Below are 15,805 nucleotides of genomic sequence, written 5' to 3' on the forward strand. Positions count from 1 at the left end.
ACACAGCTTGCAGCTTGAGCTTTGGTCCTGAAGATTGATGCTGGGGATGAGAAAGCATTGCCTGCACCGAGTTCTCCCCTTCCTCTGATAACTAGCACTCTTCCGTGCTGGGATTCCCCTCCTCTGAGCCTTGGCCTTATCTGATGGGAATCTGCGATAGCCTGAGTAATCCAGGTGCACAAGGTTGGGTAGCGTAGCCAATCAGATGGGGCCCTTCAGCATCCCCAACAGTGTGGGGTCCCCTCCTTTACTCCTCTCTTTCAGCCCTAAGATTGTAACTTAATCAGGCATGTGGGGGTCAGGACGCAGCTCGGGTGTATGGAGTTCTGAGGATGCATTCTTGAGATTTCTGAAGCTGGTGCCCATTCTATGGACTGGGTGTTGCTTCGTTACTTTAACAGCACTGGAAACTGAACTCTGGGAGGGTTCCTATGCTAGGGCAGTGTTTTCCGGTTGAGCTATGTTCCTAGCCCCTTTGGTACCCATTCTACACCAAACTCATGAGATCCTACTGACCTGCCTGCCCAGTTGAGGAAAGACTACACAGTACACAGCGGTTGGGTACCCACTTAGGTACCTCTGAGGAATGGCCAGGCTCCCACACTCACTCACCTTTGCCCTCTTGCTCTGGAGTGAATAGGATGTTGTAATTCGGCTGCCTTTCCCCCAACAGAGAAACGGGAAAACGTCATGTTTGTGCTGCCTCTGCACGGGGGCCACCTGGGCTTCTTCGAGGGCTCCGTGCTGTTCCCTGAGCCGCTGACGTGGATGGATAAGCTGGTGGTGGAGTATGCCAATGCCATTTGCCACTGGGAAAGGAATAAGTCCCAGTGCTCAGACACGGAGCAGATGGAGGCCGAGTTAGAATGAGCCCTCGGGACTCTGGCGTGCTCCAGCGGCCTTCCTCTGGAACCCACGTCCCTTTGACGGCTGTTTCAGGTCTCCCACCTCCTTCATTGACCTGGATCTGACCTCATACCATCAGCGGGGGCCACCCGTCATGCAACCTGTCTCAAGTAGGCGGCTCTCCCTGGGAGCTCCAGGCTATTTTTGTGCTTAGTTACGGGTTTTCTCCATTGCGTTCTTAGCCACAGTGGCAAGCTACAAGATTCTCACCCATCCGTCCGGTCTCAGTATCTGATTGCTTTCACGCCTGTTACAGCTAGTTTTCCCACTGAGGAACGCGTCTGAACTACAGTTTCGCTTTGCCAATCAAAAGGCCTTTCCCTGAGAACAGTGAAGGATGTATGTCACTCTGTGATGGTTCTATGTGCCCTCGTAGAGGTCCCCCCCCTCCCCCAAGAAGTCAGCATCTTTAACTGATGCTGAAGAGATGACTCAGTTTGGGAGTCTGAGAGCCTGGGGCTTCCTGGGCCTGAGTTTTGCCTCTGGGACCACGGAAATTTCCTGAATCAAAAGCCAGGTTTTCCTCCTCGCCATCTCAAGACACCTCTGTCTTGTCTTGCTGCTGCTGCTGCTGAGAGTTACATGGGGCACTTGTCTAAAAATTCAGCCTCCCAGATCCCTCCCCTCAGAGAGGCTGACTCGGTGGGTTTGGGAAGGGCTCTGGGGATTTTAATTTTTGACAAGTGCCCCAGGGAATTCTCAACATCCAGCAAACCGAGGGAGAAGCACCATACTACAGAGCCTTTAAGTTAGAAACCATCTTGGTGACTCATGTTATTGCCTTTTGTAGGCCACAGTGTCTCTTTACTCACAGAGACCTCCAAAGCAGCAAGGCCTGATGTATGGCTGCCCTTGTGTGATCTCACTGTGGTGTCCCTAAAAGGGAGAAGACGTTTGGCCTGAGCCCTGGCTCTGTTTCTCCCCGGCTGTATGACCCTGGATAAGTCCCTTTGGACTTGACTCTCTTCCCCCTATGAAATGGGGAACTTGGACCAGGTAGATTGCCGAGATGACCACCAGTTGTACAGTTCAGTGACAAACTCAGTATACTGAGGTTTACGAGAACATCCCTCCAGGGGAGCCTGGATTCCCAGGCTCAGCATGTAAATGCCATTCATTGTAATTTTCCCCCTCTGTCCCCATGTCATAGAAAGAGATTTTAGAGTCTTAATCACTCCCTCGTGATTTCAGTTGTCCCTCCCAGATCCAGCTAACATCTAGTTGACACCAAACAATTCAAAGTTGGATCTGAGTTTGAAGAGATGTATTTCCAGCTGAGAGAAGGGGGTATTCTTGTGAAATCAGTTTGTAATGAAATAGCCTCTGTGTGTCGTCTGTTGGGTAGATCTTTCTGAAATGTCTTCTCAAGTAGACGCGTCACTCTAGGGTTCAAGTGGTTCTCTTCTGGAATCCTGCAGGTACTTGAATCCCTAAGATGCTGCACTTTGAAAATGCAGCAGTTGTCCTCTAGAACTAAATCAAGCCGTGGGCGAGCTGCCGGGGTGTTGTTATCTTTTTCCCTGTTTCATCTCCTTTGGCTCCACGACAGACTGAAATATAGCAGGGGGTCTGTGCCAATGGATGCTGAAGGAACCACCTGGGCACCCAAAGGCCAACCCTCGGGCTTGCAGGGAGAAGAGAGCATGGCCGTTGGCCCAAGAGACTGTGACAGGAATGTCTGTATGTTGAAGAACTGTTTTCTGACAATCACTAGATCAACTCAGTCATAAACGGAGATGTCTGTGGGTCTCCAGTTTGCTTTGCTATAATTTTTCACACTCACCAAACTCTGTCACTGTGCCCCACGGGTGGTTGTCATTTCTCAGTTGCATTTCTCTTTTATGTTCTCGTAGCACAAATTGGCACTTTATTTGGAAGCTAATCCTTCTCTGTCAATTTTCCCTCCACCCAACCACAGCTAGAATTGACTCACATAGTTCCTGCCACTGCCTTCATCCCTTCAGGCCTTTAGTGAGAGCAATACAGTATTGGAGTTGAGTCACCATCCCTGGAACTGAGGTCATCTCTTTCCAAGTCCTGACAAAGCAGTAGCTTGGGTACCACCTGCTTCAGAGAAAGCCAGGCCTGTTGTCACACATAGGAGGAAGTGGAAGGCTGTCCTGGGAGCCTGGTGCAGTAGCCCTGGAGGCCCCCTGAGGAGAAGGTAGGGGCTGGGGCAGCTCCGGGGGGAGGGGAAGGAGATGGGGGGGGCATGTGCCAGCTGAAACCCCCTTAGTGTGTGCCCCTGAATGGCACTGGAGTTCCATTTTGCTTCACATGAAATCTACTGGAGCTCTTATTCAAGCTTTGGACTCTCTCAGACATGGAAATGAGACGGTGACCATGGCAGTTGGACAGGAAAATTCTTGTGTGAGCCTGAATGAGAGCACAGAGGCATGAATGTGGAGATGCCAGCTTGCCTAATGAATGAGGGAGCAGCCCTTTATGTAGGTCAGCCACTTTCCTTCCTCTGGGCTGCCTTGCTTTCTTCCCAAAGTCATCCATTTTTGATAATGATGTGAATTGTCTGCTGGCCAGCAAGTGCTTACGTGGACCAAAGGCTGGATTTTAAGAGAACATGCTTGAGTTTTTAAATTTGTTTTTAAAAAATCAAGGATATAAATTACATAGATGTAGACAATTCTGTGGCAGTAATAACACCAAAACCCAAGTGGGGACTGGAATGTCATTATTCCAGTTGTATTCCCTGACTCCCAAATAATTGGGAGACATGGACCTTGGTTAAATTAGGATTATCTAGCTTGGAAAAAAATATATATATCGAGAATGCATAGTTAACAGGCTCGAAATCTCTTCTTTCCTGCGATGACTTTGCACCATCCATCCCAGAGCTGAATGAAAGTGGAAAGTTTGTTGTGTCGTATTCTTTTCATTTCTGTGGCATCTTACACTTACAAGGAACCTTAGCATCTGCTGAGGTATTCCTGAAAGGGGGAGGTGGGGTCTTCTTTCATTCACATGGTGTCACAGAGTGAGGGTCAGGAGGCCTGTCACTCGTCCCCACTGGCTCTGAGTAAGTCATCTCAAAAGACTGCCTCATCTGCTCATGGATCACTGGCTCAGTTGCTAAATATTTGTCTGAAGTTGCAGGTAGACACAGGTGAATCCCCGCCCCCTAAACTCATCCTGACAGGGCTTGGAGAGAAGGAGCCTGTGCATGCAGCTTTTTCTAGTTAGGATCCTGGGCAGCGTCCTAAGCCCTGCCTTTGGCCTCTCTTCCTTGTCTTCCCCGTTATGATGGTTTCCTTGCTATTTTGAGTCTTGTGACTGCAGCAGGTGAGGGGCCACAGGGAGTGAAGAGAGTACTGGCCTTCAGTGTGGCCAGGCAAAGCATGGTGGCCGGTTGCCAGGGCAGAAGCCCTTCCTGTGCAGGCTCCTTTGGAGCGCAGTCTCCACTCAGCTGAGCCCCCTGGGTGGCTGAGCTTATCTGGCTGGCATCCGGATGAGAGCTCTCTTTGTATGCAGCCTGACTTGAGATAGTTTGCCAGCTCTGGGGATACAGTGCGTGTGTTGTTTGTGTTTGCCCCGGAAGCAGGTGGTAGAGATGTGAGAGGCTTTTCTTTTCCCATGGCCTTGATCCTGACTTAAGAGTGACAGTTTTAAAAGAAGAAGGAAAAAACAAAAACAGAAAGAAAAAAAAACATGTGGAGTTGAAGGAACTGGGTTTCCTTCCTGTAGCCACTCAAGGGAGTACTTGGGAGGCATGTCACTTCAGCATCCTGTCACAGTGTCATCTGGAATCATTTTCCTTACCCAGAAAGCCTTAACTCGCCTCTAGAAAATCCCCTGGTATGACGACATTGTGGCATAAGAGCTCAAACTCTTCTGCTGTGAAAGTTTGAGGCAAGGCCACAGCCAAACCAGAGAATTTCCTCGGGTGGCCTGGAGGTTCCTAGGACATCACCCCACTCCACCCCCAATGTGAGTGATCCAGAACAGCCCCTCCACCTGTCTCTAGGCCTTACTCTTTTTCAAAGCCACATTGGATCACTCAGATGCTTCCAGAAGGGGCCTCTGCTCAGCATTTAGGGGCCAAGCCTTTGAGGGCCAGGTTTCTTCCACCTGTTATCCAAGCAAAGGACAGTATCCCTTCCTCATCAACTAGAGTCATTTTTCCTAGACTCGATTTACAGTTAAGGACACGGGAACAAGCCCTTGCTGGCTAAAGAACCGGAATGGCATCCAGAGCAAAGGCTGCTCTGCCAGCCTGTCCCTGCTGCCGCCAGGTGCTACAGCCCAGCATTGTCCTGCAGTGGTCCTTAGAAACAAGCCACAGAGTACAGCTTGCCAACAGTCCCCATCACCCAGAACAGACAGCTGTCCCTTTTGGAAGAATCTGTCTGCCGTGTTTTCCAGCTGTTGTTTGTTTTGTTTTCCTAGCATGTATGTAGGTAGAGCTTTCACTGATGCCTAATGAGGAAGCTGAAATCAATTTCTAATTGGTAGATTAAGTCTGACAGCCCGACTTTCATCAAAGTCCTCAGCTTTTAACTAGACTCCTGTCGATTAGTAACGAAATCCTTAATGGTCCATCTCCCCCATTCTGGTCCCCACTGCCCAAGTAATCTTCTATTGCCATAAACTGGGGACAGTACACTTGTAACACCTGCGGAAGTACCTGCCCTTAGTCTCCGTGGGCATTGTGCCCACAGACCACACACACAGAGCAGCCAACATGACCTAAAATCATTGCTGACCTCCTTGGTCCCCAGGGACAGCCACTGCTCCGCCAGACTGCTGCTCTTCAGGGGGAACCCAGTTCCTGGCTATAGGAGCCAGGCTCACTTTGGTCTTCGTTTTGGCCTCTTTAGTTTCCTAAAGCACAAGTCCGTGTAGAATCCTATTCCCTCTCTCCACAACCATCCCTGGTGATCTGGATCTCTCCAACAGACTCAGGCTGACCTTCACTGTACCTGAGCTTGCAACTGTCCCCTCCTGTCCCCACTGCCGCTGCCTTAGCGACCAGGGCTGGGGCGGGGGAGGGGGCCAGCTCGCCTCTCTCCTTTTCACAGGTAGACTCTAACCAACCACAGTCTTACGTTGACAGATCTGCTTCCAGATTGATTTTTTCGAGAGCCATCACTTTCACATTCCTGATCCTAGTGTGTTTCCTTTTGTTCTTTCTGAGTTTTACGGAACTCCAGATGCTGCCCTGGAAATACTGTATTTTGGAGTTCATGTTCCAAACGCCCCTGTGCTGCTGCGTCTTTTGGCGCCTCCAGCACCCGGTGTTTCGGATTTGCAATTAGCAATGCAACTTTTTCTAACTATGAGGATATTTACCTTTACTAAGAAATTATACTAAACAATGGCGTCCTTGATTGTTTTATGTTCTCACGTTACTTTTGATTCTGTGTGGTGGTGAACCAAGATCATTACAAACAAAAACTGTAATTTTGTTATCTTTGATTCAACAGAATTTCTTTACTTAAAAAAAAAATTAAATAAAGACTGAAAAATGCAGAGTGTGTGTGCTCTCTCTAGTGAGGGTTTTCTACGTGGAAGAGGTGCGTCTGGGGAGTAGGATCCTGGATACAGTGCTTCCTGAAAAAGCTGGAGGACCTCAGCTCGCATCCCCATCTCCCAAGCCAAGTGTGGTAGCGCATGCCTATAACGGGTAGAAGGCAAAGATGAAAGGATCCCTGGGTCCTACTGTCTGGCTGCCCTACAGACCTGAATAGAACATTCACTGAGAGACCCTGACTCAAAAAATAAGATAGAATGTGACAGAGGATGACATCCATTGCCAACCTCTGGCTTCCACAAGAATACACACACTCATGCGTGCACGCACACATGCGCAGACACGAGGGTGCATCCTGTGTCTGTGTCAAAGCATGGGGCTTAGCCAGGTGCGGTGGTACACACCTTTAATCCCAGCACTTGGGAGGCAGAGGCAGGTGGGTCGCAGTGAGTTCAAAGCCAGCCTGGTCTACAAAGAGTTCCAGGACAGCCAAGGCTACAGAGAGACCCTGTCTCAAACAAAACAAAACAAAGCATGGGGCTTAGTAGCAATGTTCAGAATACCCATTTTCCGTCACACATCATGTTAAACCAGCCTTTGCGATATAGCCACTTTACACAAACCCATCCAGGGAAGCAAGCCGAGAATCTGAAATAAGTAAGGTAGCAACATTTTTAAAATCACTTCCTAAACTGAGCCATGTAGACAAATGCAGGGCCAGGTGGAAACAGTGCTTGTCCTCTGTAGCTTGTGTGCTTTTAAAATAATCTTTGAAAAGACCAAGTGAGCCTCATCTAAATCAAAGCCACTAGTAGTGGTTGCCTACTAGTAATGTTTCCTTCCTTCCTTCCCTCCCTCTGTTTCGTTTTCTTGAGACAAGGATCTCCTGTAACCTGGGCTTGTCTCAGTCCCACTCTTTATCTAAGGAGGGTCCTAAGTTCCTGTCTTCCTGCCTCTGTCTCTCAAGTGCTGGTTTATAAGCGAGCACCACACCCAACTGGTGGGGATGTTTTCCTTGAATCTGTCTGAACCAGAGCAAAGGGTCTATCAGGACCAAGCACTGGCTCAGCCTTGCGCTTGAGCCGTCTTCCTCACTACGGTGTTCTGTGAAGCCTTTGATAAGCTAGGCAGGGTGAGTGGGGCATGTTGGCTTTGGAAGATTTAGGTATAGACTACCAAGACCGAAAAATACCCAGGGTCACCTTTTAGAATCCCCCACTTCCTGTCACTTATGAAGCAGACACAATTTTTTTTATTTGTGGACTCTGATTTTATACATATAGATAAAATCACAGCAGGCACTCAATTTTGACCTAAAAAAAATTAAAAAACAACTTGTAAAGAATACTGCCTAAAGGGTTCAAGGATTTGAGTCAGCAGTAGAATACTCCTTGCCTAGCAAGTGCAATGCCCTGGTCCAGCCTCCAGCACCAAAAAAATAAAATGTGGGAAAGAAAATACTGCCAGGTTAGAGAGGTGGCTCAGCAGTGAAGAGCACTGGCTGCTCTTTCAAAGACCCAGGTTCAATTCCCAGCACCCACACGGTAGCTACCATTTGTAATTCCAGTTTTCAGGGGATGTGACACTCTCTTTTTAGCCTTTGTGGGTACTGCATGCATGTGGTGCACAGACACACCTTCAGGGGCAAAACACACATGCATGTTAAAATAACCAAAAGAATTAGCACTCAGGAGGCAGAATCTCTGAGTTCTGGGCCAGCCTGGTCTACAAAGTGAGTCCAGGCCAGCCAAGGCTACGCAGAGAAACTCTGTCTCCAAAACGAAAAATAAATAAAATGGGAAAGATCTCAGGTCTGGGATGTTAAGAGAATCAGTGCCAACAGCTTGTCATTTGGCACACCTCCGCAGGGCAACCCTCTGGCATTTGTGCCCAGGGCCTCCTCTTACTCCAACAGGATGGATTCATTTTTCATCATACCTTTCACGAACAGGCTCCTCAGACACGGTCCTCTTGAAGAGGCAGGAGGGCCAGATGGTGGCAGTTGTATATCCTGTAGTGTAAAGCCACACTTGTATTCTCTGTTGTAGAAAGTCCTCATGTGCGTGTTATTAATAGCTTAACCCAAACTCTTAGTAGTTTGTTCTTCATTAACCTTACATGCATAGGCCAGGTGCCCCTGGGGAATTGCAAGGCTGAAGCCTAAAGCACTAATTAGACTTGGGTTTCAAGAAGCTGCCCAGGCCCCAGCCAGCCAGAGAGTGAGAGACGAGAACAAGGGATGACAACAAGAAAGGCAGGGACATCAAAGCCCTCAGAAATGCCGCTGACACCTTACCAGAGGGGCAGGGCTGAGCTCTGCAAAGATGGCCTTTGTTCCTCCTGCCCACTCTCATAAAGCCTGCTGGCTAGAGAGGAATGTAAGGCAGGTTTTTAAAGATGCTACACCTACCGTCTTGTCAGCTCTCCCACTCTCTGAATAAAGTATAATTCAGAGATTCAAATCCAGGGGCTGGAGCGGCAACTCAGTGCTTAAGAGCACCTGCAGCTTTTACATAGGATTTGTGTAGTTCCCAGCACCCACGGCAGCATCAGGCAGCTCACAACAGACTGGAACTCCAGCTCTACGGGATCCAGCACCCTGTGCTGATTTCTACAAGCACCACAGGTTTTGTGTGTGTGTGTGTGTGTGTGTGTGTGTGTGTGTGTGTGTGTGTGTGTGTGTGTGTGTGTGTACACACACATGCACAATTTAAAAATAAAATCTTTTTTTTTCTGGTGTTTATGTTATACTATAGGTAACATTTCCCATGGTGAAGCCCCAGAGTCAACTAGATGGCCTTCCATATTGTGCCCCCCCCTTTCCCCTTCTCCCCCCACCACATGTCCCTAGGGCAATTTACAGGAAGTGCCCGTTTTCATGAAATACATTGCAGGCAGTCAGGTGAGGGGAGAGGAATTTTGTGATTTTGTGATTTTTAAGGACAGCCTACTCTATATAACAAGTTCTAGTCCAGCCAAGTCTAGTCTAGTCTCAAAAAAAAAATTACTTAAAGGAAGATATTACAGGCAGTTGGCGTTGAGCTGCTGAGTCTTTCCCCAGAGAAGACTCTCTCCTTGTGGCTCTATGCCACCCAGAACTTCCTTCTGACCCTATTGTTGGAAGTGCCCAGCATCTCTACAGATATAAATCAGTTTCCTCTTCAGGCTATTTCCTCCTTTTTATGACGGGAAACGAAACCCTCACCTCTCCCCTCTCCTGTCTGTGCCTCTCCCATGCCCAGATTATAATCAGTAAATTAAATAAGGCCAATGTCAGCGGCCGAGCCTGTGGAATAACAGTCAAAGGGACTCGGAAGTAGAGTCCCGTGCTAGCCACTTCCTGGCCCTTTGACTCTAAGAGGAATTAATGTTAGATTTTAATGTTTGTAACAAATAAGATAAAAAAATAATGCCTATATCTTGGAGGCATGGCATTATCTCTAGCATTCAGGAGGCTGAAGCAGGAGGATTGCCATGAGTTCAAGTCCAGAAATTGGGGTGCTTAGTAAATGAACAAATGGCCACTGAGAAGCTCAAGTAATATTTTTCATAGTTTCTGTGAGTTTTGTTTTGTTTTTTGTTTGTTTGGTTTGGTTTGGTTTGGTTTGGTTTTTTTCAAGACAGGGTTTCTCTGTGTCCTTGGTTGTCCTGGACTCACTTTGTAGACCAGGCTGGCCTTGAACTCACAACAATCCACCTGCCTCTGCCTCCCAAGTGCTGGGACTAAAGGCATGCAACAACATGCCAGGCCCTTTCTGTGTTATTTTTTATGGGAGTTTTCAGCTGGACAGTGTAGAACTTGATGTTCAGCTCCCTACCAGAGCGTCTAAAACTGAGAGGCCCAAGGGCAAAGACAAGCCTGGATATGCAGCTACTAGAACATTCCTGATTAGAGACGCTAAGGACTCCAGACAGGCACCATCAGACCTTGGTCCCAATCTTCTCCTTCTTTATCCAGTCACACGGAGAAACCACAGGGTACACTTGAGGGACTAAGTGTCAACGGGCTCCATGCTAGGCAGACAGGGAGAGAGGGAGGCCATGACCAGCTAATAGAAATGGTGAGTTTCCAAGATGGCTTCTTCTCCACCCTCAGGACCTGAGACAAAAGCCTGGCAGCTAAAAGCAAAGTCTTTGTGGGCCTTCTCTCCCACCAGTAGCTCCCCTGCAGATGGACTGGCTCAGTAACTTCCAGGCTATATCAGAATCTGCTCACAACACTTGTAGGCCAAGCAGTCACCCAATCTTTCTCCAAAGTGATCAGCCACAGGAGAAAGTTCCAGAGACTTAAAACAAAAAACAAAAAAACAACCCACAGCCCTCAAAAGGAGATGATTTTTTTTTTCTTCCCAAGCCTTCCCCACCCCTGTTTTGCAAAGGGTATTTTTCTCTGGGTGTCTGCCGCATGCATGTGTTTCCACACTCCTCATAAATGCCTTTCTCCAATTGTCTGTTCCTGCTTGCTGTTTTAGATGTCTCTGCCCCTATCTATCTCACTTGAGGTTTCGCTTGCCTTTTAACTCTTTAACTCGCAGACAAAACTAACTGGATCAAGACCCTCTAGACTATAACAGGCTTACCCACTCACCCTGGCCTGCTGGCAAGGTCAGCCCCCCCCCCCCAAGTCACTGTGATGCTTGGAAACCTGTGTCCGTGCCTACCTAGTACACAAGCACAATGCACATCAGAGCCTCTGCAGCACTGGGGTGGTAGCTAGCACAAGGCCCTGGGTTCAGTCTCCAGCGCTCCACAACCAGGCACTGTGGTGTATGTCCCTAGCACTTGGGATATAGTAACGGGAGGGTCTGAGGTTTAAGGTGACCTTCAGCTACATAACAACGTTGAAGCTAGTCTGAACTGCATGAGTTTCTGTGTTTAAAAAAAAGAATCAAACCAAATCTGGGGTGGGGCTGAGGCCAAGCCAGAGTAACCTGAGACCTTCCCACTTCGAAAGAGGATCCTAGTGGGCAACAGTTACAGGCTTCTCTGTTGGAAGCTCTGTTGATGGGTTCTTGAGTGTGCAATCCCCTGGAAGTCATGTCTAAAATGCAGGTTCTGATTCAGGAAGGCTGAGTGGAGCCTCAGATTCTGCAATCCTGGTGGGCTCCCAAACAGGGCAACGCTCGCTTCCCTGAGGGCACCCCCATCGAGTGGAGATTCTACACGTTTCAGGGAGAGCCTGCAAGCTTCCAAAATGGCAAAGGTGGCCCGGTGCATCCCTCTAATGGATCTCCGTTGATTCTCCTGGCTGGCTTGATGTGAGACAAAAGTATATCTCCCAGGAGCCTTCATCACCCAGGCAGCGCCGGTCTGCTCCAGAGTTACCTGGTGAACTCCAGGCAATGATCAACCCAGTTCAGAGTCTCTGAAGGGAGGGTGCCACCCACATCTGGACAAATGCCCTTCACTATCTGCTATCTCGCATTCTCTGAAGGTTCACAAGGAAATCGGAAATGCGTAACCACAACCTTCCAGCCCTTATCCTACTCTGATCAGTTTGTGCCCAAATCCAGATGTCTCCAGAAGGATGCTGTTACATGGACCACATGGTTGTCATAAAACTCAGGCTCTTTGTTCTTGTTTCCGTGGCTTTCGGGGGGCATTTTATTGTCCTTCCTGTATCTCATTAGTACAGGAGGGTGGGACACTCGCCGAATCACAGATGTAGGGGGGCCCAGACCTTATGAGGCTGAACAAGTCATATTTTAATATCCATGGTCTCCCCACACCTTCTAATGCCAGGACCACCTTTCCCAGACTAGGCTAGCTGACAGCCCCACTTGCCTGTCACCCCCCACCTTTCCTGTCCATGTCCTCGGGCTGTGCCAAAGCAAGGCCAGCAGGGGGCAGTGTGAACACACAGAGCAGGCTCACTGGGTCCCAAGTCTACAGCTTCAGCTTCTTCAAAAAGCCACTGGATCCTCTTGTTATGATGACTACTGAGGTCCTGGCCTTGTGGACGCCAGCATCTTGGGGCTTGAGGAGGAGCCGAGGCTGCCCTGAGAGCTTCCTGGCTGCAATGTTCTCCCTGTCCTCACTTATGAAGTTGGAGCTACCACAAATCAGGAAGCCTGGGCTGCACTGAGTAGGGCTTCTGGCAGTTAGAAATCCAGGAGGAGATGGGAGTCAACCAAAACTGTCAACCGCTATTCTCTCAGGATTGTAATATAATGCTAATCAAACAATAAGAAGTGTGTTGAAAGCCAAGCGTGGTGGCGCACGCTTTTAATCCCAGCGCTCGGGAGGCAGAGGCAGGCAGACCGCTGTGAGTTCGAGGCCAACCTGATCTACAAAGCAAGTCCAGAAGAGCCAAAGCTACACAGAGAAACCCTGTCTCAACAAAAAACAAAAACCAAACCAAAAAAAGTGTGTTGAGTGTGTGTGTGTGTGTGTGTGTGAGAGAGAGAGAGAGAGAGAGAGAGAGAGAGAGAGACAGACAGACAGACAGACAGACAGACAGACAGACAGACTAGGTAACCTTTCCTGGCCTAGAATTTATTATATAAACCAGGCTGGCCTGAAACTCACAAAGCTCCACCTGCCTCTACCCCAGAAGCTCCAGGATTACAGGTGCATACCACCACACCTTAGAAGTATATCTTGAAAACAAAACTACTCATTTCTCAGAGCTAGGGAGACGGCTAATATGATCCCATTCCCAGAAGAGTCAGTGCTACACTATGAGGAAGCCATGTGCTCAGTAAGCAAAGTCTCTAACAAGAACTCTCACGCATGCTCAAAACTCACTTTGTACTTATAGAAGCCAGTTCCAACATGCAGATTTGGGAACTGTAAGCTGTACTGGCTAGTGTTGTTGTTGTTTGTTTTGTTGTTTTTGAGACAGGGTTTCTCTGTGTAGCCTTGGCTGTCCTGGATTCACTTTGCAGACCAGGCTGGCCTCGAACTCACAGCGACCCGCCTGCCTCTGCCTCCCGAGGGCTGGGATTAGAGGTGTGCGCCACCACGCCCAGCTGTACTAGCTAGTTTTATGTTAACCATACACAAACTTTTGGAAGAGGGAACCGCGATTGAGAAAATGTCACCGCCAAGTTGGCCTGCAGGCAAGCCTATGGGCCTTTTTCTTGATGCATGATGAGAGAGCGAGCCCAGCTCACTGTGGGGGTGCCCCTATAGGAAAGCAGACTGGCCAGGCATGGTGGTGCTTGAGAAACCCTGTCTCAAAAAAAAAAAAAAATGGGGAGAGAGAGAGATTAATAAAGAACTGAGTTGGGAAGTCCAGAGCCCTACATGGGTGTGTAGTGTGTTCCTGTAATCCCAGCGCTGGGGCCAGAGACACAAGGATCCTTGGGACTTGCTGGCCACCCAGTCTAGCTCACAGTAGGTTCCATGTTCAGTGAGACACCCTGTCTCAAAAAATGAGGTGGCAAGCAAAAGAGGAAGACACCCAACATTGACCTCTGGCCTCTACATATGCATGCATGGGTAAGTATGCATACAGATAAATAAATGCAAAATTTAAAATAGCCAGGTGTGGGGCTGGAGAGATGGCTCAGCGGTTAAGAGCCCTGTCTGCTCTTCCAAAGGTCCAGAGTTCAATTCCCAGCAAGTATGTGGTGGCTCACAACCACCTATACTGAGATCCGATGCCCTCTTCTGGCATGAAAGCTCACAATGCAGGCAGAACATTGTGTTAATAATAAATAAATCTTTTTTAAAAATAGCCAGGTGTGGTGACACATGCCCTTAATCCCAGCACGCGGAAGGCAGGGGAAGGCAGATCTCTGTGAGTTCAAGGCCAGCCTGGTCTACAAAATGAGTTCCAGGACAGCCTGGGATACACAGAGAGACCCTGTTTCAAAAGGAAAAGAAAAAGAGAAAGAAAAAAAAAAGTCTTTTACTCAGTCAAATACTTGTTTCCTCAAAACCACTCCCTCTGCAGAAGTCACCATCTTGGCCCTCCCATCCTGACAAATGCTTGTCCCTTGTTGTCATCCACCTGGCCTGACATTCCTGGACATGCTTGCATTGTTCTCATCCTTGAAATGCCGTTAGCCCCAGAGAGTCTGAAGAAAACCCTCAGTGCTAGGATTCCATGCCAATATTCCTTGTAAGGTTTGGTTTGAAAAAAAAAAGAGCTTCAGCTTTTAAAACATACATAAAGAAATTTGGGGGAAGTCTTCACTAGCCAGCCTTCTACCCTTCTGGCCACAGTAACAGCAATTTACTATGATTCTTCCTTCAGCTCATAAGTCTGTTTAAAGACCATTGAGGTCCACGGCATGTTGACTGTGAATGCACACCTTAGGATAGAACTGCAAACCTTAGGATAGAAAGATGATGTAAGAGCCAGGTGGTGGTGGTGGCACATGCCTTTAATCCCAATACTCAGCAGGCAGAGGCAGGCAGAGCTTCATGAGTTCAAGGCCAGTGTGGTCTACAGAGTGAACTCCAGGGCAGCCAAGGCTACACAGAGAAACCCTGTCTCAAAAAAACAAAAATAAAAAACAAACCAAAAAAAAAAAGCAAGCTGTAGGAAATCAGGGCAGGTTTGGCGAGCAGGGTAGTAAGGTAAAGATGTTTCTCACAGGATTTGACAATCTGAGTTCAATCCCCAGGAGAGAACTGACTCCTACAAGTTTTCCTCTAACCTTCACAGGCACCGCACACACACACACACACACACACACACACACACACACACACACACACACACACTTCAAAAGGAAAAAGAAATTTTTAGTCAATTCATGTAGAAATACATTCTATAATCTCAACACTCAAGGAGCTAAGACAGGAGGATTGCCACAAGTAAAAGACCAACTTGGGCTAGAATGGGACCATTATGGGGGGGGGGAGACCAGAAAAGATATGCATTCCTATGGGTGTGTATTCATTTATGCATATATTTATACAATCTCCTGGAATGTGAGAAAGAGAACTCAGGAGGGTCAGAGAAATTCTCAAATGTGTGAAAGCAGATGGGATTGGACTGACCTCAGAATTCAGAAATAGGTGTACAGCACCAATGGTACTCCATAACCGTGCGGTGACCCTCGCAGGCAACAGCTAATGCATCTTATCTTGGTGGTTCTGAGGGAGTCAGCCAGGCCAGTCAGCCCTCACCTCCAGCCACCACTACTGGCCAGACAACAGGAATCAGTCGGCTACTAGCTGGGAAAGCAAGAGAGCATCACGGGAGAAGTAGCGACCAATACCTAAGGAGCCCGAAATGAGGCCATGCCAGCCTAAGAGGAAATCACAAGCCCATCAAGCAGAGGCTCCAACAGGAAGTCTCACTTACAAAAATAAGCACTCAAAAATCTCCATGCACTTGTGGAAGCCAGCCCCACAGGAGAAAAAAAATTTTTTGTCAGAATATGTAGATTTGGGAAATGTAAGCTGTGTCAAATTGTTTTATGTCAACTTGACACAAACTAGAGTCCTTTCAGAAGA

General features: G+C 48.1%; 1 protein-coding gene across 1 annotated transcript in view; it reads left to right on the forward strand.

Annotated features, from left to right (window-relative positions):
* ABHD2 (abhydrolase domain containing 2, acylglycerol lipase) overlaps positions 1–6,390 on the forward strand; it is a 96,061-nt gene extending 89,671 nt beyond the window's left edge. The window contains exon 11 of the mRNA XM_084773607.1: positions 674–6,390. Coding sequence (XP_084629733.1) covers positions 674–870 — 197 coding nt within the window. The 3' untranslated portion in view covers positions 871–6,390. The remainder of the gene's footprint in view (positions 1–673) is intronic.
* The last annotated feature ends 9,415 nt before the right edge of the window (positions 6,391–15,805 follow it).

The sequence above is a fragment of the Acomys minous genome (genome assembly GCF_964271855.1).
Source record: "Acomys minous genome assembly, chromosome: 2".
Lineage (NCBI taxonomy): Eukaryota > Metazoa > Chordata > Mammalia > Rodentia > Muridae > Acomys > Acomys minous.